The sequence below is a fragment of the Zingiber officinale genome, chromosome 5B, assembly GCF_018446385.1.
Source record: "Zingiber officinale cultivar Zhangliang chromosome 5B, Zo_v1.1, whole genome shotgun sequence".
Lineage (NCBI taxonomy): Eukaryota > Viridiplantae > Streptophyta > Magnoliopsida > Zingiberales > Zingiberaceae > Zingiber > Zingiber officinale.
This window is the reverse complement of record NC_055995.1, coordinates 133628295-133656151: the sequence shown is the minus strand read 5'-3', so window position 1 is coordinate 133656151 and position 27857 is coordinate 133628295. Positions and strand designations below refer to the sequence as shown.

Genomic DNA, 27857 nt, shown 5'->3' with positions numbered 1-27857 from the left:
ATAGCTAGTGATTAACCTTGATCCTATAATTTTGTATAGGCTTACAAGGGTGTAAACAGAGTGAAGTTAAAATCTTTAATTAGATTCAATTGAGTGGAGGTGAGTCTCAGTCAATTTGAGTAAAAGCTAAAAATTTATTTCCATCCACATACTCATATTCAATGATGAAATGAACAATATGCCCATAGTAATTATTTGATTCTTTTGATATTTGCATGCTATCAATGCAACACTGCTATAGGTATGAGTATTAATCATGCTATTTCTAAGCCTGTGGAATGGTTACTCTTCATTCTCGGAACAACTTTTCAGATACAGATAAAAGCGTCGATCAACAAGTAAATACCAATAAATGTAGGTGTCTTTCCCAGATACATATGCCGCGAGTACCAAACACCATGAACTAGTAACTTCCAATTCCAAGAAGGAAGCAAAATCTCAGTGTAATATTAAAATGTTGTTGAATAAACTGAACTAGGATAACCGGCCAGTTAGCCAATTCCTGAAAAATCTGCTCAGGTTCAATGGCTTCTCTAAACACATGAACCGCCTTGAACCAAAGGTGAGGCTTCTCGTGTTCAAATATATCACAGAACATGTTTCTGGGGCATTAAGATTATCACTCCGACATAATCAATCAGTATTTGATAGTCTTAACTCCATATGGCAGAACAATAGGATGTCATATTGCAGAGTCCGGTGCATCCTTGAGCAGTAATTTCCTTAAAACTGAAGATTGCTAGTAAACCTTTTCAGAAACCCACCTCAGCACCTGGTCCCATCGCATTTTCATTTTCTTCTAACGTGCTTCTCAAGGCTACATAATGGAATCTGTCATAACAATTAAACAGTGTAGTATCCAAATTGGAGTAAAGCGTGAAATAGGAATATTGGGTGTTCTCTCCCTTAGACTTGGTTGTGAGTATCTAGCACAGGCATGGTTCTAAGTTTTTGACATATTTGTTTTTGGAATTTATTAAATTTGTCCAATAGGAGTGTTGGGTGTTCACTCAGATTAACTATGTTTGATATGTCAATGTTCAACACATGTAAGAAAGGAATAGATGAACTTAATTCTGTTATCGTGTCAATCTAGCTCAGTTTTCATGCACTGAAAAAATATGCTAAGAAACAAGCCACAGTCACCTACATTAGCCATCAGGGTAAGCGTAGAATCAATCTACAACTCTATAGAAGTTGCAATACTGAGCTTCAACCCTTCAGAAGCTATAACAATCATTTCACATAACATTTGCTACTATGCGGACGACATTGAATAAGAGGGTTAAGTGTAGAATTGTTCTATGAAATACAACTTAATTTCTAGTTTGCTAACAAAATATAGCAAGCGAGTTAACCTCAATCCTCCATATTCAACCCCACGATTAAGTTTCATCAATGAAAATTCTAGAAGATTATAACAGGTTCGAGATATAGTAAAATATGTCTACTAGTCCAAAATTTTAACTAGGAATATTCAAGGTTATTTATATTATTTGGCTAAGGTCTTGACTAAAAAGAAGCTTTAAATCACAAGAATCTATACATATGTACAGAAGAGACCTCAAACTTTACCATAGAACTCTTTTAGAAAATTCCATATAGAAAAAATAAGAAAATGTAGTTCCTCCATCTACTATATATAAAAAAGAAATTAGAAATGGTCACAGGCAAAAACAACATGATATTATTTTAATTAAAGAACTTGTTATAAACTTTTATATTTTTACAAATATATAGTATATTCTAATTGCACTCCATTAATCTTAAACTTTTGTTAACTAAGATTACTAGAATTTAGTTTATCAATGTCTCTTCATATTATCATACTTGCTGTAGCTAAACTAGACTACTTTTAGTATTTTACTTTTTAAACAGATTAACAATGTTAGTTCTTTCCTGTTTTTCATATGGTTGGATTATAGTGCAATTTATATTTACATTTTTTATGATTCAATTATATGTAAAAAAATTTATTTTAACTTGTAGTAATATCGTTAATATAAATTGTAAATTTTATACCAGCTATTAATATTTTATAAGTAATTACAAAGAGCTGCTTTTTAGAATGAATAATTTTAAATAAGATGTAATATTTCTAATAATGTGAAAAAATAGTGAAACAGCAACGATATGGCACTATATGCAATCCATCCAACACATTTACTTAGTGAAAAAAGAATCACTAAATTGCTATACTAGAATTGCGGTCTAAACTTCTAAAATTTACCTTTGAGATGTTGCGAAGCTTCTTCTGGAATCGCGACAGGAATGCAGGTAATTCTAATTGGTTGTTTTTTTCTGTGGAGTGCTTGGATTCCACTGCAAGAATCAATCATCATTCTTCGACATCGTTTAGAATTGTTGTCATCAATTGCCGAGATATTTGCACCCCATGTGTACATGACATATTTCCTTACCTGTTGTGTATTAGATGTTAGCATTGATGTTAAAATTCATACAAACAATAATGTTAGATCACATATACCTTATCCCAGTTCCTTTTTGCATGATTTTGTCTAATAATATTCCTCATTGCAGTATCCTCAGAACGAAGTTTCTTGATTGTGCCCTCAAACTGATATATGATGAAGTGCAAAGCAGTCAATTAAGAAATCTACATACAGAAAGAGACATGATCTGAAATAAAGAAATTGAAATTTCAAATGTCATCCTCGTTTGTAATTCAAGGATCAACAGTGATAAAATTTTGATACATTCAATAAAGAAAACTTGATATATGAGTCCATTAGGGTGTACCAAAAGGATGAAATAATTGATGAAGGACCACATAAGCATATTAGCACTGTTCTCAATCAGATCATCATTATTATCATGGAATCATGTTTGTTCAAACTATTTGAAGTTAGTCATATGAATGTTATCCCTCCAATTCAATGGAGCTCTTCCATATCATTACTAAAATAATTTTTTTTATTATATTAACTATTGTTTCTCTGTTCATCTTCAACCCTGTACATTTCCATTTTAATAGATTCAACTCTTCTAATAGAGAACCTATTGGTAAGATGTTCAATAACAATTGAGATTTTTCTTATTTTATCACCGTTTATGCAATTAATTTCTCTTGATTATTAGAATTTCATTTTATTTTATTTTTGTAACTCCACACATTTATTTAAGTGCATCCTCAGCTCTACATAAAGATTTTTATACACGATTCCTAATACACAAATGCACAACCCTATAACAGTTGGTACCATAATCCTTAGTACAAATTTTCTTTTAGCCTAAAGGGACACCATGGTAACACAAGACTTTAGAATCTTCTCTCGATTTTAACCACTCATTCTTTATTATCTTCATTAAACATCAATGTCCCTTTCTTTCTAGTTAGATAATAGATTCAAGATACTTAAAACTTGTACTAGAGGGATTCCTTGTGCACTCATCTTACATATCTATCACTTATTTTCTTCTTACTAAAGGCATTTTTCATATATTTAGTTTTTAGTCTATTTATCTTAAACCTTTGATTCTTTTTACTTTTCCTTCACAATTAAAATTTCAAATTTAACCTAAGTACTCTCATTAATTAACACAATATGTAAATAACATGCACCAAAGGATATTATTTTGAATAGGATTGATTAGTTCATCTAGTACTAATGCAAAAAGATTGGCTCTTGTCGTATAGCTATAGGAAAATCTTTTATCCTACTCCTAATAGCTCTAACATTTATAATAGCATTATGATATGTATCCTTTCTCCCGACTCAATATAATTAATTTATATTCCTTTCTTCTCCCAACTCCATAAGAATTAGGAACTACTTTTCTTCTTTCATCATTCTGTCTTCAAAAAGTTTTATATTTTTGTTCTTGAAATTCCACGATCTTGTTGTTCTAATATTGGAAATATTTCTCTCTTTACATTTTCTAAAGCCTATTATATCTAATACCATTAGTCTTGTTGGTTAATCAAGGATAACCCAAATATTAACTTAAAATTTTACACAATTTTTATCCACCTTCCTAGTAAGTTAAGGATCTATACTGTAATTATTGGCAAACTTAAAACTAACCAAATGCATGACCAAAGAAATGGTAAATCTAAGAAGAGTAAGGCAAACTGGTCTACTTAGATCAACCCAATTGAATTGGAATTTATCCTGGTTCAATCAAAGAAACCAGGAACTGATGGGGCCACTGCTTCACCCTACTGTCAACATTTGAAATACTGGTGAAATGTGATTCTATGAATGTCAAAAAGTATCTGATAACCTCAAGAATAAAAAGAGGAGAGACTTCAAACCTATTTACATCCTATGATAATAATCAACAATGTGGAATAAATTAGGACTCTCAGCCAAGGCCAAATCCCTTTGAACAGACAGATTGCTTGCACTGATCCAGTGACTCAATTAGTCCTCATACTTGTTAGGATGTTACTCTCTGCAAATCATACACTACATACATTAACCTCAATGAATAAAAGTTGTAGATTTTCCATTTAAGATGAACTCATCCAAAAGCTGAAGCATTTCATCATTGCAAGCCATTTTCAGTAAATTTCCATTCTTCATTGATGTGAATAACCAAAGAATAAGGATAATAGATATACAGTGAGATTTTTTGAATGCCCTCTCTACAACTTTGAGAGGAAAGGTTAACGAAGTCAAGTCAAAGTATGATTTGAAATTATGTACCATTCAGGGTAGCATGATCGAAACATATTGTTTTGATAAATTAATGATAATCGGCAATGTCTCATGTGCCTTGTATCAATTATATTGATAAGTATGGGTTTATGCCAATACTCGACACCTTTGGCATTCTACAATAGGCCAAGATGAATTGAGATAATGTTTTTTTAGCTTGTGTCAAAATACTATACATTTCATTTTAGGTAGAATACAAAATTCAAACTTAAGCGTATAATTAGGTTATATTCTTTTTCTTCATATCCCTCATTCCACCAAATCTTTACCAACATCATACATCAAAACGCCAACACGATACCAAAATAATGTCAAAAATAAAAAAATGTAACACAAATTTTGAACCTTGGTTCAAAGGCTAAAGATGTGTCCATGAGTAGTCTCTTTTATTTGTATGGTTGATAATTGAGATAACCTGGGATCACATCTCATAACTCTCACATAGTCTACTATGCACATAAAAGTTTTCACAATAGACAAGTGGTGAATATATAATATCTTCCATCCTCGTTTCTTTTCTTTTCCTTTTTTGACCCATTACCAATCTACTATTTAGGCAATGCAACATGTTGCACTGGTGGTGTGCAAGGTGATGTGAGACATCAACAGCCACAAATGAGCTTGGGCATAACTCCTTGGAAGGATATGTTGTTGAAACTTTATCCACACGCTACCGGAGGGACAATACTTACTTATCTGTCAAGATGGCTTGAGCTGATAATCTCAAGTTGTTGACCTAGCAGGTTGATCACCAAGTTGCTACGTCAGTGAGTTCTCTGAGTGTCGAGTCGAGGACGCTAATGCCAACGGCTCAAGACAAACGCCGAACAAATACGGAGCCTATATCCGAGTTGCGTGAGGAGCGTCGCCCAAGGAACAAAGACGCTGAGTCCTGCAACGAGGCAGTCTCCTTAAAACAGATTTATCCCCTCGGACGATGCTAAGAGGTCACGCTTGGACGTATGTTTCCCAGGATAAAACGACGAAACCATGACATAATCTAGCACAAGTTACCATGACGAACTGAGCATATACCTTAACACTATCACGAGTGTCTGCCGAATGAAGAATTGCACGGCAAAACAAAAAGAGGATGAAACAAGTGAATCACTCTTATGCTCAGTCGCTTATTTGGCTCACACAGGATCAACAATTCCAAATTGCTTCTCTGGTTTTCTTCGTTGCTCAAGACATGCCTTCTTATAAAGAGCGTCTTCAACTTGAGGCAAGGACATGTGGTCAGTGACATGTTGGAGAGCATGTAAAGATAACATGCAAAGCAACAACAAGCCATAAGCATGCCTTGACACGAGCAGCTTGAGCATGCATTGTGGCAGCATGCATGGCCAACACATGGCATTCAAGCCAAGTGGCATTGCATGGCCAACACATGGCATTGCCAAGTGTCATGCTCCTACTGAGCCACACGGACTGAGCACGTAAAAGAGTTTCGTGGCAAAGTCTGACTGATTCACGTGAATACATCGTATCCCCACCGCGGTCCGTTACGTGCAGTCATGTTCACACAAGAACCCTTGGGATGGTGGAATCCGGACCCTGAATTCACACCCCCTTACACTCCCTTATGCAGTATCGATCAGTCGTCATGCTGCTTAACTTTTGTGGGACTAATACCCACAAGTTATGTTTCCATTCACCTATTTTCCAACACTCCCCCCACATGAATAGAAACAAAGTATGTGATAATTTTCGACAATTGAGTCGTGTACAGGATAGGTAGGTGTTTCCCTTTGAACCTTCTCTTGTAAAAATCTATATGCTCACTAGTTGATCAGTAGACACGATGTCTTTGAACTATTTTGTCGTTTGTGTAAGCATGACAAAGATCTCATCCAGGACTCTCCCTAATATAGTTCAGGTCTCATGAGTATGTTCGTTCATGGCCATGAATATAGCTAGTTCTGTGAGAAGCATTAAGAATTATGCATCCAATTCTTTTCAAAGCAGCGCCACTTCTTTCTCACATAGATGATCTCTCAAGAGTCTTTCACATGACTCTACTGTGATCATTAAAAGGAAGAATGCTTATCCTTCATATGGTCACTAAGTCATCGAGTCATTCCCCCACAGTGATTATCTTTCAGTGCAGTTAGGTTGCCCCTTTGAACCTAGTTCTTGGGATCTCCAGTCAACATAGGTTGGGTTTCCTTTACACCTACAATCGGCATCAACACTTACATCAAGCTCATTCCTCGCGATGAACTAGCAACTAACTCCCTATTTAACCTTTTAGTTAGCGGATCCGTTAGGTTATCCTTTGATTGTACATAGTCAATAGTGATAACTCCTACTTAAAGTAATTGTCTAATGGTATTGTGTCTACGACTTATATGCCGAGAATTACCATTATACAGATAGTTTTGTGTCCACCAATTGTTGATTGACTATCGCAATGTATGCAAATTACTGACACAGGTTTCGACCATTTTGGAACATCTTCTAAGAATTATCGTAATCATTCAGCCTTTTCACCACATTTGTCAAGAGCTACAAACTCATATTTCATCGTGGATCTGGTTATTACGGTTTGCTTAGAAGATCCACGAAATGGATGCATCCCCCACAGTGAAGACATATCCACTTGATATCCACTTGTGGCTTTAGAGTCATTCGTATCAGATATCCAATTGGCATCGCTGTATTTTTCGATCACAGTAGGATATCTGGTATAATACAAGTCATATCCATCAGTATACCTCAAGTACCTCAGTACTCGAGTTATCCCTTTCTAGTGTTCGACAACGGGATTACTCGTGTATCTACTCAGTTTACTAACTGCATAGGGCAAATCTGATCATGTACAACTCATCAAGTACATCAAACTTCCAATCACTCTTGAGTACTCTACCTAAGATATACTTTCATTATGATTTTTTTGATAGATGTAGACTCATATCTATCGGTGTTCGTGCCAACGCGATATTAGTTTTATTGAATCTCTCCATAATCTTATCCACATAATGGGACTGACTCAGAACAAGTCCTTATGATGTTCTCAGAATTTTTATTCCGAGAATCACAACAGCACGACCCATGTCTTTCATGTCAAACCTTGAGTTTAATATAGCTTTTGTGGATTTGATTATCGTATCATTACTCCCAATGATAAGTATGTCATCTATATAAAGGCACAAGATGACATAGTCATGCTCTGTATCTTTCATGTAGATACATTTATCACATTCATTGATTGTGAATCCACATTCCTTCATGGCAGCATCAAACTTTGCATGTTACTGCTTTGGAGCTTGTTTCAAGTCGTATAGGGACTTGACCAATCTACAAACCTTATTTTTTCGCCCTAGCGCAGAAAACCCTTCAGGTTGTTCCATGTAGATTTCTTCTGCTAAATCTCCATTTAAAAAAGCAGTTTTTACATCCATTTGATGTATTTCCAAATTTCATAGAGCGACAATAGCCAACAAGACTCTGATGGAGGTTATTCTTGATACCGGAGAATACGTATCAAAGTAATCAAGGTCTTCTGGTTATCGATAACCTTTAATTATTAATCTAGCCTTGTACTTATCAATCATGCCATCTGATTTTCTTCTTGAAAATCCACTTGCAACCAAGTGGTTATTTCACGGAGGAAGAGCCACAAGTTTCCAAGTGTGGTTTTCCAAGATAGAGTCAATTTCAGATGCAATTGCCTCTTTCCATTGAGGTCCCTCAGAACAGCATACTGCTTCTGTATAACTTTGGGGATTACTTTCTAACATAAAAGTGATAAAATTCATTCCGAAGGATTTTTCTACTCGAGCTCTTTTGCTTCGTCTGAGCTCAACCTTAATAGGTTCATCAACTTCTTCTTTTCTTTGTGTTTCACAAGTCCATTTTGAGCAGCTAGCTTCCTCTTGGGTTTTATACAGAAACACGTGTTCAAAGAACGAGGCATTTCTCGATTCAATAATCGAGTTCTTATGTATCTCCGATATTTGCAATTCAAACACAAGGAACCTATAAGCACTGTTATTATGAGCATATCGAAGAAGTATACAATCAACAGTCTTTGGTCCTATCTTAATCTTTTCAGATCATGAACCAATACTTTGGCACGACACCCCATATTCGCAAGTATTTGTAGGATGATGGTCTACCAATCCACAACTCATACGGGTTTTTTTCTATTTTCTTTCAAGGTACCTTATTTAAAAGGTAATTAGCCGTGAACACAGCTTCCCCCCACATTTGCTCTGGCAGTCCAGAACTCAATAGAAGAGCATTCATCATCTCTTTCAGAGTACGATTCTTTCACTCAACAACACCATTTTACTGAGAATAGGGAGCTGTTGTTTCATGTCTGATCCCGTGTTTAACACACAACTTAGCGAACGGTGATACATATTCACCGCCTTGATCACTAGGAAGCACCTTAATTTTCTTATTAAGTTGATTTTCAACCTCACTCTTATAGAGAATAAATTTCTCTATAGTTTCATCCTTACTGTGAAGAAGATACACATAACTGTATTTTGTGTGATCATCTATAAAAGTGATGAAGTACTTATTCCCACCACGTGTCGGTGTACCTTTAAGGTCACACACGACGGTGTGAATTAGGCTGAGTGGTTCAGTACTTCTTTCAACATGTTGAAAGAGTGACCTTATCAATTTTGCTTCAACACAAGTCTCACACTTATGTTCCGAGTCAAGGTGGAATGTAGGTATGCTTTGCATATTACTTAATCTATGTGATACATTATAGTTCACATTTCCTAGTCTACCATGCTACAACCTGGAAGACTCAAGCATATACACGGAAGAGCTTTCGCCTTATTTATCTTAGGTCCAGTGGCCATTATATTGAGCTTAAAAAAACTCATCATTTACATAGCCTCTTTGTAAAATATCTGAAAAAGGCGAATATTAATAAGAGAATTTTTCGAAATTTTTGGAAATTTTTCGAAGCTCGTATGGACGAGTTTACGGGGATTAAACGGGGTCCCGGGAAAGCCTGTTTAGGCTACCCCATTTAAGTGAGGAAAAGTTTTATTTTATTTTATTTTATTTTTCTTATTTCTATTTCTTTTCCTTCCTCGTGCTGTGCTCTCACCCGACGCCCGAGCCTTCTTCCCCGCGCGAACCCGAGCCCTAACCGCACGGCGGTTTCCTCCACCTTCTCCTTCATTTTCTTCCTCCCGAGCCGCACACCCGAAGCCTTCTTCTTCTCCTCATCTCCCTCGCGCAACGCCAACCCCAATCTGCCGGCCACAGCCAAGCCCTAGCGCCGACCACCGGAAGCCTCTACCTTCCTTCCCCTCTGATCTTCGCGCCGATCGCCCTCTCCCCCGCACGGAGCAATGCCGACGCCGGAGTAGGGGTGTTGTTGTTCTTGCTGTGCCCTAGATCGCCGGCGTGGAAGGGACAATTAGGACTCCGAGGGTAAGCTACCGATCCTTCCTCTTTTCTGATCTATGATTGGTGCCCTAGATTGTGTCTTCTTCCTCGGTTCTTACTCTTCCTCTCTGATTGTCGGCAATCCTACGTCAGGTCTTGGATCCTTTCTTCATTCTTGTTAACCCTGGTACGCTGCTTCGCGGATTAGATCGGATCAGGAGACCTTTCTGGAAGCAATATATTGAGGTAACATTGGTAATTATGTGGATTCAGGGACTTTGATGAATTCTTCCTCCTTAGGATAATCTTCTTGCTTGATTCATTACTTGATCCGATTGAATAGGGAAGGATTTCAGTAGGATTGTGTTCTGTGAATTTTCTTTGGCTCCAGCAGTAGCTTACCTTGGTTACGACAGCCACTTCATCTAGTAGCTTTTCTGATTTCAGTAATTATAGTAGCTGAGATAGAGGTAAGGAACAGGGAATTGGTACATGATCATGTGTAGATTTGAACTAGGGTTATGTTTGTATTTGAATTAGGTATGATTTGGATTTAATTTAGGCAGGTTGAGGAAGTTGGTTTGGGGTTTTTGCCCTAAATAGTTCTGAGGAATTTTATTTAGTTATTTATGTAAATTGTAGCTAAATAAAATATATTTATATTGTTTGACACAGGACTTTGACGCGAGATGAGCATCTCGATGTCGGAATTGGACATTCCTATTGGAGGCGGGTACTTTTGACTTATGTCATTTGATATACATAGTAATGAATTTAACAAGTTGCATTAATTATGTTCTTATTTGTTCCGGTTAATCACTACCCGATACTTGTTACATGATTGATTGATTGCTTGTTTTGCATCTCATGTATTCCTTACCTGTTGATACATGCTTATAGGGATAGTGATATACCATGCTTCACCATGTTCAGGACCTAGGTTTTATACCTTCTGTGTACCTTTGATTTGATTTGATTCGTTGACCTATGATGCACTTTTATATATATATGGATTAGGTCAGGATATTTTGTGGTTAGTGTCATACACCATTTGCATGATTGCATGCTGTGTGATAGTCCGCTCCATTATTATTGAGCACATCGCCAGTTACATGGATCTGCACACACCACCACTCATGGGTTAGTGGTCGATTCAGGCAGAGTGTGTTGCGTGAGGACTCTGTTAGCACCGTTGGTCCGCTGGGTAGTGTGACACAACGTGTTATCCAGGATTCCTCCCTGTGGGATGAGAGCATTAGCCCCCCATTTATGATTTGGGGTAGGAGGATAGGTGTACTCCGACAACATCCCGTCCACTCGGTCACTCATCAGGAGTAGTGACGACAGAGTGCATGGTTGTCACAGCCCTACCCACTCGGCCTCGACTGGCGTCGGGGTGACCAGGACGCATCATTGGCATCATATGCATGATGCATTTATTGCTTGTGTTTGTGTTTGCTGCATTTATATGCTGCATATTGTTTGAATGCCTATGTTTGTCATGCATACAGGATTTCTATACCACTCGGACTGTTTGTCCTTATACCCAGGTCCTGGTTAGTACAGTTTCTCTCCTGTTTACTTCAGTTGCATTTTATCTTTCTTATATCAGGAGACTGTACGCATGATTAGTGCTAGGTGTTATTTCCCTACTTTGTATATCAGTTGTACCTGCTGAGTGTTGAACTCACCCCGCCTCCATTGTTGCTATTTTTCAGGTTGATGCTGTCAGGAGAGAGTTCCAGTTGCTAGTCTCTGCAGATCTCAAAGATATTATTGGACTTTTGGTTTTCTTATTTAGATTATGCTAAACTTGTTCTGGTTGATGGTATAGACATTGTATGGATTTTGTGATGTCGATGGATTTTATTTCGATATGTTTTACTACATGCTTGCCTGGACGGCAGAAGAGGTGAGTAAATCGGATTTGTGCTTTATGGGTGTAGTGGAGTAGGATTGATTTCGAGTCAGAGTATTATTCTTCCGTTTACTTGTTATATAAACTGCGTAGAATGTCTGTCTATTGTATTTTATTTCTGCTATTATTCCAGCCGCATATGGCTGAGGTATGTGGATATGTAGAAAGTTTCAGATTGTCCGCCGTACAGGGGAGATGCTGTCGAACTTCTTCGGACAGGGACTCCTCCGGGACGTGACACTCTTCCTATAAACATTCCATGTTTGGACACCACAACCTTGTCTGACTCAAACACAATCCGAAACCTATGCTTGTAGAAAAGCAATCCAGATACTAGGTTCTTTCAAATCTCTGGGACATACAACACCTTGTTCATAGTTAGCTCCTTACCAGAGGTCGGCTTCAGCACCACTTTCCCTTAGCCCTGAATTTCCGAGGTTGTTAAATTGCCCATGAACAGCTTGTCCCCCTCTTTGACTTCTTCAAAGTTGTAGAGTAACTCCTTATTGCAACAGACATGTTTGGTGACACCATTGTCGAGGGTTGGAACCTATCAGGTTCACTTCAGAGACCATGGCACAAAGGTCCATGTCTAGTTCCTCAATCAGGTTAGCCTCTGCTTCTTCTTTGGTTTTATACACTCCGAAGTTTTGTGACTAACTTGATTACAGTTGTAGCATTTCCCAGAGAATTTTTTCTTGAAACTTTCTCCTTTTTTTTCACTCGAAAGCTTTAGAAGATTTGGGATTCTTCCGTTCCAAGGTTTGACTGTGCCGACCACGTTGGCTTTTACAGTTGTCTAAGAGAATAGTTTCTTCTCTAAACTCTTGTTATCTTCCTCAATTCGAAGTCTTACAATCAGTTCTTCTATAGTCATCTGCTTCCACTTATGCTTCAAGTAATTCTTGAAGTTTTTCCAGCCAGAAGGCAGTTTCTCAATTATTGCAACCACCTGGAAGGTTTCACTCAGTGTCATACCTTCTGAGTAAATCTCTTGCAAGATCACCTGTAGTTCCTAGATTTGGCTAATCACTGACTTGGAGTCAACCATCTGGTAGTCCAAGAAGCGACCAGCAATGAACTTTTTGACCCCAACATCCTCTGATATGTATTTCTTGTCCAAGGACTCCCACAACTCCTTTGCTATTTTCTTCTCACAGTACACAACATATAGCGAGTCGGCAAGACTATTGAGAATGTAATTTCGACATAGGAACTCAGACTTGTTCCATTTGTCGACTGCAATGATGGTTTTCACATCATTGACACCCTCAGTAAATTTGGGAAGTTCCTTAGTCAGGATTTATGCTAGGTTCAACGTGGTCAGGTAGAAGAACATCTTCTGCTGCCATCACTTAAAGTTTAACCCGGTGAACTTCTCTGGCTTTTCCCCATGTGTGATTGGATCATTTCCATTCAGGGCAGAGGAGGTCGACGCATGTTGAGCCTATTGCATCTCAACATCTTCTGCCGCCATCTCAAAGGAACGAATTTGTTTTAAGATTGTTGAAACTTTATCCATATGTTACCAGAGGGACAATACTTACTTATCTGTCAAGATGGCTTAAGCTGATAATCTCAAGTTGTCGACCTGACAGGCCGATCACCAAGTTGCTACGTCGGTGAGTTCTCTGAGTGCCGAGTCGAGGACGCTGATGCCGACAGCTCGAGACGAAGGCTGAACAAATACGGAGCCCGTGTCCAAGTTGCGTGAGGAGCGTTGACCAAGGAACAAAAACGCCGAGTCCTGCAACGAGGCAGTCTCCTTAAAACAGATTCGTCCCCTCCGATGGTACTAAGAGGTCACGTTTGGACGTCTGTTCCCAGGATAAAATGGCGAGACCACGACACAACCTAGCACAGGGTGACGTGGTGAACTGAGCATATACTTGAACACTATCACAACTCTGCCGAGCGAAGAATTGCACGACAGAACAAAAAGAGGATGAAATAAGGGAATCACTCTTATGCTCTATCGCTTCTTTGGCTCACACAGAATCAACAATTCCAAATTGCTTCTCTAGTTTTCTTCGTTGCTCAAGACATGCCTTCTTATAAGGAGCGTCTTCAACTTGAGTCAAGGGCATGTGGCCAATGACGTGTTGGAGAGCATGTAAAGATAACATGCAAAGCAACAACAAGCCATATGCATGCCTTGACATGAGCAACTTGAGCATGCATGGCCAAGTAGCCAACACAATGGCATTCAAGCCAAGTGGCATTGCCAAGTGGCATTGCCAAGTGGCATGCTCCTACTAAGCCACAGATTGAGCACGTAAAAGAGTTTTGTGGCAAAGTCTGACTGATTCACGTGGATATATTGTATCCCGACAGTGATTCATCACATGCAGTCGTATTCACACAAGAACCCTTGGGGTGGTGGAATCCGGCCCTGAGCCTTATGCACTATCAATCAGTTGGCATGCCACTTAACTGATGTGGGACTAATACCCACAAGTTATGTTTCCATTCACCTGTTTTCCAACATATGTTGCTAGAGAGAGAGCAAAAAAAATGAATTTAGATGTGAGCGACAACATTTTGACTAAAAGACATTTCATTTATATGGATCCTGACGTTGCCATTGTTGGCTATTTCAGACAAAATCCTAAACTATTGATACTGGAGTAGACCATACCTTGGATCTTAAGACTATCTAGATGTTCTTTCTGAAGACAGAAATAAAGCAAATAGAACTTACATGATTGGAATAATAAAATTAATGATGATGCAATATCATTTATGCAAGCTCATGTTCTCTCCAATTAAGCTTCAAATACTAAATCCAGGAGACAAGACTCAGTTCAGATCATTGAACATATTTTCTCCGTATTCAACATCTAGCCAATGTCCCATGAACTAAAACTATATTTGGAAAGAAATCCAAATATGTCATCAAGTAAATATTATATTCATATTATCAAATACAAGTTTATAAATTAACAACCAGGTTTTGCTACTGTGTATAAAACTTCACTTAATTCATTAATGAGAGAATGATATAAAGGTGAACTAGCATGATATGCAGTAAAATCTATAGCCTTAAAACTGGATCATGAAATTAATTACCTGCACCAAAAACAAGAGGAAAATTGCAAGACTAAAAACGTAAAGACCTCCCACATCCGCAAGGAAAGTCACTGCAAGTATTAAACATTGGGTACATTATTACTATGCCAAATGTTTAGTTTCAAAAAAGAAGAAAAACATGCAACGTAGACATCCTACTAACGAAGAATTTTTTTTTATCTGAATATATAATCGTTGTGATAGGCTATTACAACTCAAATTCAAGAAACAATTTTATCTGAAAAGCTTATATCAAAATATGGCAAACATCAAACTTCCACGAGAGATGTCCTATTAATCAAAGGAACAGCCTACTGACCAAATTACCACTACATTGAATAATACTTCCACTAGACATGTGAACATGTAAAAGGAAGAAGAAAAACAGTATATCAGTTGTACACATCAGCTTAGTACTAATAAAAAGCATTAAACATGTATTAGGCACGCCTATAACTGTACTGAAATCTGGGAATAGGGCTTCTCCATTCAGGTTGCTATTTGACGGCTAAAAACCTTCTATGTTCTTTTGTTATCCATCTGAAATAGAAGGCTGGAGTTTTGGTCTTCTAACTGAAATGGATATGGTTGGGTACTGTATAATGTTATATTGATATGGCTTATTTATTTTCTTAAATATAAATGTACAATGATCAAAATGATTATTTTCATATGTTTTTGAGAGCAATAGGTACACATTCAATTACACCTACTAGAGTTTGAAAATTTGAAGTATATTTTAACAATTGTAAAATTTCAAGCAACATTTTATAAAAAAAAAGTTAAACTTCAAGGGAGGAAATGAAAAAAAAACCAAAACTAACCTTTTTTTTCCGAGTTATCACCATTAATACATTATATATATTATATCATATTCTCATTTTTAATAATCAAACTACATTTTTAAAATCTTTGAATCTACATTTTTTTTAGTTGAAAAAGGAATTAACTATTTCTACTTGTTTCCTTGGGTAGGAAGTAGGAGTTCAGTAACCTCATATGAGATGTGTATTCTATATATAAAAAACAAACTTGTGCTAAATCTATATTCATCTAATTAATACTTGCATATTTCTACTTGTTTCCTTTTGTAGGAAGTAGGAGCTCTAGCTACCTGAAAGAGCTTGACCGCATATGAGATTTGTATTCTATATCTAAAAAATAACCCTATGCTAAATCTATATTTTGCATTACTAATAACATTATTTTTGTAGATATAGAATTATCAAAATGAGATCAAATCTTTTCTTTTAATCTTTTTTATTTAAAAGAGAAAAATCAAAATCTTTCCTTTTACCTTTTTATTCATGTTGTATTCATCTCATTCATATGAACCAAATTGAAAGAGAATAAGTGTGTGTTATGTTTTCTTAGACACTTCAACAACAACAACAAGAATCAAGCCTTTATCTACTAAATGTAGCCGGCTATATGGTTCCTCATATGTCATTTGATTCAATTCTCTACTATATCATCATCATCTATATTTAACTAAATTTTATCTTATTTTATCGTTGCTAACAAGTCTTCTTTGATTTCCCTCTTTCTTGCTTAATGTGAGTATTTGTCATATTTTCGCATGGCCTAACTGGGATATTTATGGGTGCCTAAGCACATGTCCATATCATCTTAAATGTATCTCTCGAAGTTTTCCCTCAATGTGCAACCCCGACTTTCTATTCAATGTTCTCGTTTTTATCATGGTATATCTACATATTCAACTCCGTATAACATAGTAGGTCTAACGACCATTTGTAAACTTTGCTTTAAGCTTTAGAAGTACCTTAGGATCACAAAGAACATCTAACATCCTCCTCCATTTCAACCATCCAGCTTGTATCCTATGTAAAACATTTCTATTAACCCTTGTATCCTTTTGTAAAAATGATCTACCTAAAACTTTGAATGACAGATAACTCATCTCCTATCTTAACAATTGTCTTGCTACGTCTACTACTATTAAACTTACATTTCATATATTTTGTCTTTACTCTACTAAGTCTAAAACCTTTAACTTCTGAAGTCTCTCGGCAAGATTTAAGCTTTGCATTTATTCGTCTAAAACATTTAACTTCTGATGTCTCTCGGCAAGATTTAAGCTTTGCATTTATTTAATGTGTCACATCGACCAAAACAATGTCATCTGTAAACAATCCATCATGGTAAAATGTATTGGATGTATTCAATGAGTTCATCCATAACTAGAGTACTAGAGTTGATTCGTGATGGAATCCTATTTTTATATGAAATGCTTTCGTTAATAAATTGTCACTCTTGTTATTAAATCCTTATAGATATCCTTAATTGTCTCAATATATGCTACACTAATATTTTGTTTTTTAAAGTTCTCCGCATAATTTTGCTAATGACTCAATATCCTTCTCTTATATTATGGCAGATTTGGACTAAAATAAAATAAAAGGATTAGGCATAATCAAATTGTTTCATCATCACATTATTTACTTGGAAGAAACTGACAAGATCATTTTCTTTCTGTTCCCTCCTAGTCCTATCCAAGTAAGCACACCATAATTGTATGATCACACCTGTTGATGTATTCAAGTGAGATAATAAAGAACTATAAAATCGTGGAAGGTAAACGTGTGGATTTTGTGTTTTTTTCACTTAAATAAATCTAATCAATTTGAAACAAGATAGATTTGGGCATGATCAACCAAACTCAATCTATTTGCATTCCATTGGACCTAAGAAAATTCAAGCCCAAATTTAAACTAAGCCTACTATTAGCCCATTTCAAATATAAATTCAAATTTTAAATCAAATTTAAGTTCAAAATTTTAAAAAATTTAGTCGCCTATGGAAGTCGGAATAGTTTCCTACTCAAAGGCCTATTAAATTCCCCATTTAAATCTTTCTAAAGGGGAAGAGAGAATTGGATCAAACAACTTCCTCAATCTGAAAAACAATTCTTTCCACCATTATAACCCTATTTTTTCTCACAACCAGCCACCTTCAATTTAATTCACTAGACAAATCAAGCTTTTTGTTCATCTATTATGAGCACATACATTTTCTTTTTCTTCTTCATTTATCCCACATCATCCTTCATACTCACAATATCATATACATCACATCCCCTAGGCAAAAAACATCAACTTGCTTCAACGTCCATTAATGCTAGACATGTGGCAATAACAGATACTCATCATCTTCACTTTCTTCTCCAAACACAAAGGTAAAAACATTTATAAACCCTCCTCTTCACGAGGATAAATTGTATCCCTGACCATGCTACCTTCGTAGTGGCCTTGCCTCTATCACTACCAAACATAGTGTCGACATCAATGTTGCTAGGCTCTTTTGCCCTCATCTCTAGTTGAACGTGGCAAACAATCATCATTGCTCTAATTCTTTCATTTTAGTCCCTTCTGCTGAGAACAATAAGCTATAAATCTCGTCGCCAAGGAACTTTTGAAAGAAGCAAAAGCACGTTATACACCACAAACATCAAGCAATGGAAGCAGAGGTCTCACGACCTAGTTTTGATATTGTGTTGTAAAAACTTAAGTTACAAAAGAATACCAAACATTATTTCAATTAATCTTGACATTTGTTGTACTATGCCAAGGGATTTCTAATGTCAACATAATACGACTTCATCTATTGGAATCAGTGTTCTAAATTGCGCCCTAGGCGGCCGCCTAGGCGCTGTGCGGCAACAGGCCGCGTCGGAAACCAGTCAGGCGGAAGACCTAGGCGGCCCTCGGCGGGCTTCCGCGGCCAACGCGGGCTTCGATGGCCAACGCAGGCTTCGGCGGCTTGTGTATTTTAGGTATGTTTTTTTATCGCGATTCGCTAAATCAGATTTGCTGGCGCTTCGTCTTCTCTCATCGCGCTTCGTCTTCGTGCTTCGCCGACTTGCGTCTTCGCCCTGCAGCAGCTTCCGGTGAGTTTTTATGGTTTTCTTGTTCTGTTCTTTTTTTTTTGTTTGTTTCTTCGTCGTCGCGACAACTCTCCGGTAACACCGGACGCGTCGCAGGGCATCAGACGCCGCCGGAAGGGTCGCCGGGCGCGTCCGGCACGTCCGACGAAGTCTGGCTTTCCTTCGAGCAACGCCGATAGCATCGCGATGCGCCAGACGCATTCCGCGACGCTATCGGCGCCACTGGAAGCAACGCCGGACGCACCGGACTTGTCCGGCGACACTTCCGTCGGCGCCGGAGGCCTCTCGCGAGGCGCCGATGGAGTCCGGTGGCGGCCGATGGCGTCGCAACTTCGCGTGACGCCTGCCGCGACGGCATTTTTTTTTCACAAATTTATTTTATTTAATAATTAATAAATTAAAACAATTCCTAACGGGATAATTTTAATAATAGGATAGGATTCGGTTCATAAAGCCTAATAAGGATTCAAATCATTCAATAATAATAGATTTAATTTTTTTAATAAATATTATTAAATATTAATTTATATAACAGATTTAAAAAAAATAAAAATTATTATAAATATTTTCAATTATCATTTCATTTATCAGATTTAAAAATTTAAAAATAAATAAAATTTAAAAAATCATAATACATATTATTAATTTTAATAATTTATATAAATCGTATTTATAAATTTTATATATTATTAATTTATATTAATCAGATTTATAAATATTAAAATTATATTAAAATTTTAAAAAATCTAATAAATATTATTAATTTATATAAATCAGTTATAAAAATATGAAAATTATATTAAATTTTTAAAAATTCCAATAAATATTATTAATTTATATATAATTTTATAAAAGTAAAAAACAGATTTAAAAAAATTAAAAAATCATAATACATATTATTAATGTATATAAATTGTATTTATAAATTTTATATATTATTAATTTATATTAATCAGATTTATAAATAATTAAATATTAAAATTATATTAAAATTTTAAAAATTCTAATTAATATTATTAATTTATATAAATCAGTTTTAAAAATATGAAAATTAAATTAATTTTTTAAAAATTCTATTCATCTTCAATTTCAAACAAGCCACTGATAATAGTTGGATCATCCAAGCCTTGCCTTTCTACAGATCGGAAATTGAAGATGAATAAGATTATTTCAAACAACCAGAAAAGCTACACATTACAGATTTAAAAAATATAAAAAATATATTTTAAATTTAATTTTTTTAAACAAATATCTATTATGATTATCTAATAAATTTTTAATTTTATTAGTTAGATTAAGATATATTGATATATAAAAAATATTCTCAGACTTGTTAATGTTATATTTCATTATTTTGTATCGTTTGGTATAGTTAAAATGTATAATTAAATTTTATTATCATGCTATGCTATGTTGTTACTTGTTAACTTGTTAAGTTATACTGTTATATATAATTTTTTCAGGTTATTTGTTATCATAATGGCAAGCAATCCATCTTCGACAGCATCTGTCACTCAACCCGAAACCGGAATGCTTAGAAGAAAGTCAAACGATATCGGATGGGAGTTTGGGATATTGATTGATCCTAAAAACCTCGACAAAATTAAATGCAAGCTATGTGGAAAAACAATGTCAGGAGGAGTGTATAGGATAAAGGAGCACATTGGAAATATACCTGGAAATGTATCTGGTTGTCGAAAAGCATCTCAAGAAGACAAAAATAAGTGCAAACAGGCTATTTTAGAAGGGAGGAACAGAAAGAAGAACAAATAATGGAAGAACAAAGTTGTAGAGCAGAGGTGGCTATTTCTCTAGATGAAGAAGAAGGCCTTGAAATTGAAGGGATGGATGGAATTAAGAAACCTCTTCCACTTGGCCCCATGGATAGATATGCATCGACAATTGCTCCAGAAAATGCAGGCTCCAGTGGAAGTAAAGTGCTTCGCCAACAAAATATAAATGAGGCACTTTTCAAAGAGAGAACTCAACAAGTTCAACAATATGTTGGGAGATGGGTTTATGAAAATGGAATCTCATTCAATGCTGTTGATAATGATAGCTTCAAGCAACTAATGGAGGCAGTGGGTCAATTTGGACCAGGATTCAAGCCTCCAACTCAATATCAACTTAGGGAGCCACTATTGAAAGCCGAAGTTGAAAGAACAAAACAATTGATGAAGAAACATGAAGAAGAATGGGCAAAGAATGGATGCACAAATGCATGGAGTGATAGAAAAAGAAGAAGCATCTTAAATTTGTGTGTTAATTGCAAGGAGGGTACTACATTTTTAGAGTCTAAGGAATCTTCAGAGGAGGCGCATACAGCTGAACTTATTTTTGAGTATGTTGACAAGTGTGTTGAACAAGTAGGAGCTCAGAATATTGTTCAGATTGTTACAGACAATGCCACCAACAATATGGCTGCAACTAAATTGATGAGAGAAAAACGACCTGGGATCTTTTGGAGTTCATGTGCAACTCACACTATTAATCTCATGCTTGAAAGTATTGGCAAACTTCCACGATATAAAAAGATGATTGAGCAATCCAAGGCTTTTACCATTTTCATCTATGCTCACCATAAGACTTTATCATTGATGAGAAGTTTCACGAAGAAGAGAGACATAGTTCGACAAGGAGTTACCAGGTTTGCATCAAATTTCCTCACATTGCAAAGTTTGATTGAAAAAAAAGCTAGTTTAAGGGTCATGTTTACAAGTGATATGTGGGAGAAATGTAAATGGTCAAAAACAAACAAAGGAAAATTGGCTTACTCTACAGTGATGAGCATGAGTTTTTGGAATGGTGTGACACTGTGTTTAAAAATATTTGCTCTTTGGTAAGAGTTCTTCGATTGGTAGATGGAGATAGAAAGTCATCGATGGGGTTTCTATATGGGGAGCTTCTTCAAGCTAAAGAAGATATCAAGGTGGCTCTGAATAACGTGGAATCAAATTATCAGCCTATCATAGTCATTATTGAGTCAAAAATGAAGGATAGACTTGATACATCATTGCATACCACTGCATTTTTGTTGAATCCTTATTTTTACTACAAAGATAGTTCTATTGCTCTTTATGAGGAGGTCGCGATGGGGATTTTGGAAACTTTGCATGCCAATGAGTTAGATCTACAAGATACAATTATTAACAAGGAATTTTCAAAATATAGAAATAAGACTGGGTTATTTGGAAAAACATTGGCAGCAAAAGCATGTGAAAAAAATGATGATACATTTGATCCATGTGCATAGTGGAGTACATACGGTGCTCACACACCTAACTTGCTAAGGGTGGCATTGAGGATACTTTCATTAACTACAAGTTCATCTGGGTGTGAAAGAAATTGGAGTACATTTGAAGGAGTAAGTTTTAAACTTTCAGTCTACTCTTTAATTAAATTAGTTATAATTTTTAACGTCTATACTTTATATTCAGGTACTGACTATAGTATTTACTTTCTCTGTTTTTTTTAGATTCACACAAAGAAAAGAAATAGGTTGGATGCCAACCGGTTGAACAATCTAGTATTTGTCCAATTTAATGCTAAATTGTTGAACAAACAAAAAAGAGAAAAAGAAAGAAATGTTGATGTCCTTCTTGCAAAAGATGCTTCAAATGCACAAGGTTGGATTGTGGATGGTGGGGAAGATGATGAAGTTGAACTAGGTTCCGGGCTCACTTGGCAAATGGTTGATGAAGCAAGTGGAGCAGATGAAAATCTGCAACCCCGAAGAAGCTCTAGAGTGAGAGAACTTCATGAAGATGATTTTGAATCCGAAGAAGAAGACGAGGATCACAATAATGATATTGAGTTTGTGTCCGATGAAGAACAAGTTATTGAAAATTATGGAGAAGAAGAAGCAGAATAAATATGAGTCTATGAGATATTATTAGTTGTGTAATTTTGAACTCATTTTGTTAAGACATGATTTATGTTATTTAACAATTATATTTTGCTTAGTGGTTACTAGTTCACAATGCATTGTAATCTTGAATTGAACTATTGCTTCTATTTTCCAATGTTCTACTTCTACTGTTTACTATATGATTATGATAACTTACTGCATGTTCTATTATTTAACTGTTTCTTTTACTCATATTTAATGAGTCTAGTATATTTCCTTTGCACAAAACTATTAGTTTTCTTTTATAGTTTTTCATTTTTTGGTATTGGAAAGTATGTATTTATTTCAGCATACATAGTTAGATCTTCATTGCTATGAAATTGTTTAAAACAACATTTAGATTTGCATATGATATTGTCCACAGTCCACATGAAACAAGGGATACCGAGGAATCCGCCTAGCGACGCCTAGTCCCCGCCTAGGCGGCCTAGGCGCTAGGCGCTGGTCTGCCGCCCGATTAGCGCCTAGCGAATTTTAGAACCTTGATTGGAATAATTAGTTTTGATGTATGTCAAAGGCTTAAATTAGATTATGTATTTGACAAGTTGTGACAAGTGTGCTAGTCCAAGTCACATGACAGCAAGAAGTCCTCACAGATAAAAACCCGTCATTTGAGTATATCTTGTATGATCTATTTGATTTGGCAAATCCGAAATCGAAATCAATATGAAGGGGATGTGCCAAACATTGAGAGGTTGTTTAGAAAGGTTCAAACGCAGGTATTTAGATTTTTGAGTGTTCCTCATGTAAGTTCTTGATCAACTTTAATACAATTTACCTTTATCAAAAAAAAAAAAATCCTGACAGATCAAGATCGATCAAATATTTGGAAAAGAAGAAGTCCCATAAGATGAAGGGTAATCGAATGTTTGACAAATGAAAGTCCCAACAAAAGAAATCCTGTCAGATCAAGTTTGATCTGATGTTTGACAAACGGAAGTCCTAACGTATTAAGATTGATAAGATGCTTGGCATATCAAGGTTAATTGGATGCTTGGCAAGAAGAGGAAGACCTCAATGAAGGTGGTGGGAAAAGGTATTCTCTAGTGACCTAGCATATTATTTTTGTGTAACAATGAGTATGAGTGCACATGTAACTTGGGGAAAGCAAGGGCTAAATTAGACTTCGACTAAAGCCTTCGAATTGACCTACTTAGTGTTTTAGTCGACTGAAACATGATTCTTAGTTGATTGACACTTGAGTCGATTGGACAGTCAACCCAAGATCAACCCTCACTTTTTCCACAAACCTTGTGCTAGTTATCGACTCAAACAGGGAAATAGGAGCAGGAAACAAGAGCATACTGCTTTAACAATTCTGTTGAGCAATCAACGGATGGTACCTTAAGTCAACTATTACTATGTTTCAATTGATTGATAGCATTTTGGGTCAATTGGTACTGATTTGTGGTACCTTAAGCCAACTAATACTATGTTTCAGTTGATTAATAGTATTTTGGGTCAATTGATACTTTTGCAAAATTGGCATTGTTTGACTAATAGTCAACTAGTTAATTGATTGATGATGCATGGAGTTAACTCAAGATTTAATTTCTTTACTGTGACTGAACATTTGAACAGTCGAGTGATGGCTAGGAGTCGGGTAAAGAAGTGATTGAACAGTTACACCAACATAAACAACATAGCAGATTAGCAGTTGACTAAAAACTTGATCAGTCAGCAGAAGCAATAGTTTGACAATTGAGTATTGAACAATCTAGCCAATTATTGGCAAGGGGCAATCATTTGAGGGTAAGGATCAGTCAACTTAACTATGACCAGAATTAGCAGACTGGTTGTAGGAGTTTGAGGGCTTAGAAGAAGGCTATGAGTATAGGGCATGTAGACTATGAAATATAGATTATGTGCTCTCCAACTAGAGGGGGGTGAATAGCACGTTTCGCTTTTTCACGTTTTTCGTAAACTCGAGAGAACGCAGCGGAAATAGAAAACAAAACAAGGAATTGCACCAACACAACCTAACATTTGTCTAATGTTAAGAAAAGGTTATTCCAACCCCCCCCCCTCCTCTCTCTCTCTCTCTCTCTCTCTCTCTCTCTCTCTCCCCACACAAACAGTCCTCCCTCTTTAGTTCTTCATCATATACATGATTAACATAGCAACAAGAGAGATTTCCCATGTCATGTTGAATAATATTGAATTTCAATAATTTATGAGAAAGATCCATTTTGATTGTGCTGCTTAGTGCGATATAAGATTTTAAACCATGTATAGAAGTTTTAGCTAGGGATTTAAAGATGAAATTGATGCAAAGTGAAAGTAGACAAATCCTTGTTCTAGACTAAATCAGTGTAGAGTGAATGTAGTGAAACATGGTAGCACTCAAAAAGCATATAAAAAGTGGTGTTACTCATACTAGGATCATAGAGAAAATGTAGTTGTAATGACATTTAAATACACAAGTAGTTATCTTACCGATTCCTAGCGCATTTTCTTTATTGATCTCCACAATGTAATCAGAAAGATAATTGACATATACTGTGATATTGAATAAACCATCCTTGACTTGCTGAAGAGATGCTTGAAGATTATTAATATCAGAAAAAGATGTTCCAGGAATGAAGTCATGGAAAAGTGGCTGTATGAGTTTCAAGTTTTCCAAGTTGTAATATGTCCGAGGAAACAAATGGATTTTCAAAACATTCACATCTTGCCCTCTGAAGGTTTTTGGTTTATCATTTGAGAAAGTGCATGAGTTAATTGTACCACTAGCATAACTAACATGCTTACTGTCAGCTGGGTTCTTTGCAGTCAGCTTGAACTGGAAGCCAACAGCACTTGCAGGATTCATTGGGAGATCAACAAACTGCCATGAAATATAATACTCTCTTCGTAGAATCTGGCAACTGTTGCACTTAAGAGATATAGTAGGACCAATGCTTGTGTTTTGGCACTGATGATTAACATAAGTAGACAAGGAAACATTTTTGGAACCAATAAAGCCAGGTGTACCAATCACCAGGGAATCAAGACCACGTAAATTGGAACAGCTCATGTCAGAAATAACTGTGATATTGAATTCCAAATCATTGACAAATGATATATCTGCAGCAGTTGCAGGTCTGACTCCATGGATCTCAATACTCCGTTTTGTAATAATCTGATACAGCAAGCTGGCACACACTAATAGTTAAATTGTCATAGAAAGTTGCTAATTTTAGGATGTACAGAAATATTCAAACAATGAAAAATAGAACTAACAAGCCTGAAAAGAATTCTGAGGATACTAAAGCTGACAGTGATATCCATTACTTACGCAGACAAAAGTCCAACAAATAGGATACAGCTTGCCACTGAAAATGTTCCACCCAATTCTGTTTTCCTCATTATTACCACCTTGTTATCATCCTACAAAGACAGAAAAAAGAACTAAATCAAGATCAAAGGAAATCAGCATCTATGCCTTGAAGATCGTTGCATGCTATTTGGAAGAGTATAGATTTGAATGTTTAAAAATAGGAGAACATGGAGCCAAAAAAAAGTTACTGAAACATGTTGCCATGTCATGTTGTAGTTGTCCCAACCTTGCTAGGAGGTGGTGGCTGCAACAAACATGGGAGCAATAGTGGCATTTATCGTCATTATCATATTTTGAAGTAGACTATCTTGTTTGATCCAGAGTTTGCTCTCCATGTTATAGATTGTGTTGCCATCTCGCACAATTGCATATGGTGGACATGGATATGATCCATTGATGTATCCCATCGGAACATAACCATGAAGTAGGATTCTAAGTTGGGTTTTCCATCTTAGATGCATACGGTTACAAGTGAGTTTGAGAAGACTTCGTGAGGTAATTTTCAAATATCAAAGTGATTGGCAAAAGATTGTGGCAGGTTACTTAGATGGAGTATGGAGGTGAAGTTTGAGATGATGTGGAGAGGTGTTTGGGAAAAAATTACCAAGTTTTAAATGAACAATGCAATTTTGTAGAGAAATTTTAATTAATTTTCTTCATTGTCCATATCTACTTTTACAAAAGAGCATGTAGGAAGAGAATTCCTATAATAGGGATACGAATGCAAAGTGATTATAGGAGTCATTTGGTGGAGAATAATATCCATAATTCCCATGAGAATTCCTTGAATTTGGGAGTGTAAAGATTGAATGCTCAAGAATGAGAGAGCATGGGATTGAGGAAAAAAAAATGTTTTGGTCATTTATAGCTTAGACTTCAAACCATCCAGCATCACTTACTTCTTAGCACCAACAAGAAAAAATTATGTAAGGAAGTTATCAAGAGCCTTGCATTTCTACTTACAAGAAATGCTAAATAAATCCACAAGATAATCTGATTGGTCCACGTTATGGCATTGTAATTTCATTTAAGGTGATTAAAATAAACTTTGAGCCAATGTTCAGAACTTGAAAGAAGTAGCAACTTTTTCTTTGTCGACTGAAGCCTTTATCCTATTCCTAGGTCTGCCTAGTTCGACTTACCAGCCAATGGTGGGTGTTATAGAAGAAGTCGATGCGGCTGATCCACCAACGGAGCCGGAACCAGAGACTTTGGACGCCGCCATCGACCCTGGAAAAGCGCAAGGCGAGGCAGAATCCGAGCCAAGCGATGAGGAAGACAAGAGTCGCCTCCAGGATAACGGCCTGCGACTGGGTGAAGCTCTTGAAGGTGTCGAAGGGGAGGAAGGTGGTGAGGAAGGCAGGGGACCTCGAACCGCCGGGGCTTATCACCCAATCACCCCGGGCGTCCAACATGGCGCAGCTCCCGTTCACCATATACCTACCGGGATTGCACGAGCACAGCGAGCCGTTGTACCGGAAAGCCATCGCGGGGCAACCGCTGCTCCCGTTCGGTACCATTTTTCCCCTTTCCACCACCGCCGCCGCGGCCGCCGCGGCCGCCGCTTCGTTCCCTCCGTAGCTTTGCGATGGAGATTCCAATAAGACTATCGATCTCCGCCTTTTTAACGCGGCCTCGGAAATGCCAAGACGAAAATAGGGACGGAAATTCTCAGGAGCTTTTCTATTCCCGCGCAT

At 36.5% G+C, this 27857-nt stretch overlaps 1 protein-coding gene across 1 annotated transcript; it reads right to left on the bottom strand.

The window, feature by feature from the left end:
- Window positions 1–207: 207 nt before the first annotated feature.
- LOC121987071 lies at window positions 208–27857 on the bottom strand. Its single transcript, XM_042540976.1, has 7 exons — window positions 27303–27857; window positions 26119–26210; window positions 25278–25975; window positions 15031–15101; window positions 2489–2578; window positions 2231–2420; window positions 208–831 (listed from the first exon to the last, which is right to left on the bottom strand). The coding sequence occupies exons 1-7, from the start codon at window positions 27855–27857 to the stop codon at window positions 818–820; spliced, it is 1710 nt and encodes a 569-aa protein (XP_042396910.1). The 3' UTR covers window positions 208–817.

Coding starts and splice junctions, on each gene's coding strand:
- LOC121987071 (XM_042540976.1), bottom strand. CDS start 27,857: ATGCGCGGGAATAGAAAAGCTCCTGAGAATTTCCGTCCCTATTTTCGT. Junction 26,211..27,302: donor ATAACACCCACCATTGGCTG/GTAAGTCGAACT, acceptor CTGTCTTTGTAG/GATGATAACAAGGTGGTAAT. Junction 2,579..15,030: donor TCCTCTTGTTTTTGGTGCAG/GTAATTAATTTC, acceptor ATCATATATCAG/TTTGAGGGCACAATCAAGAA.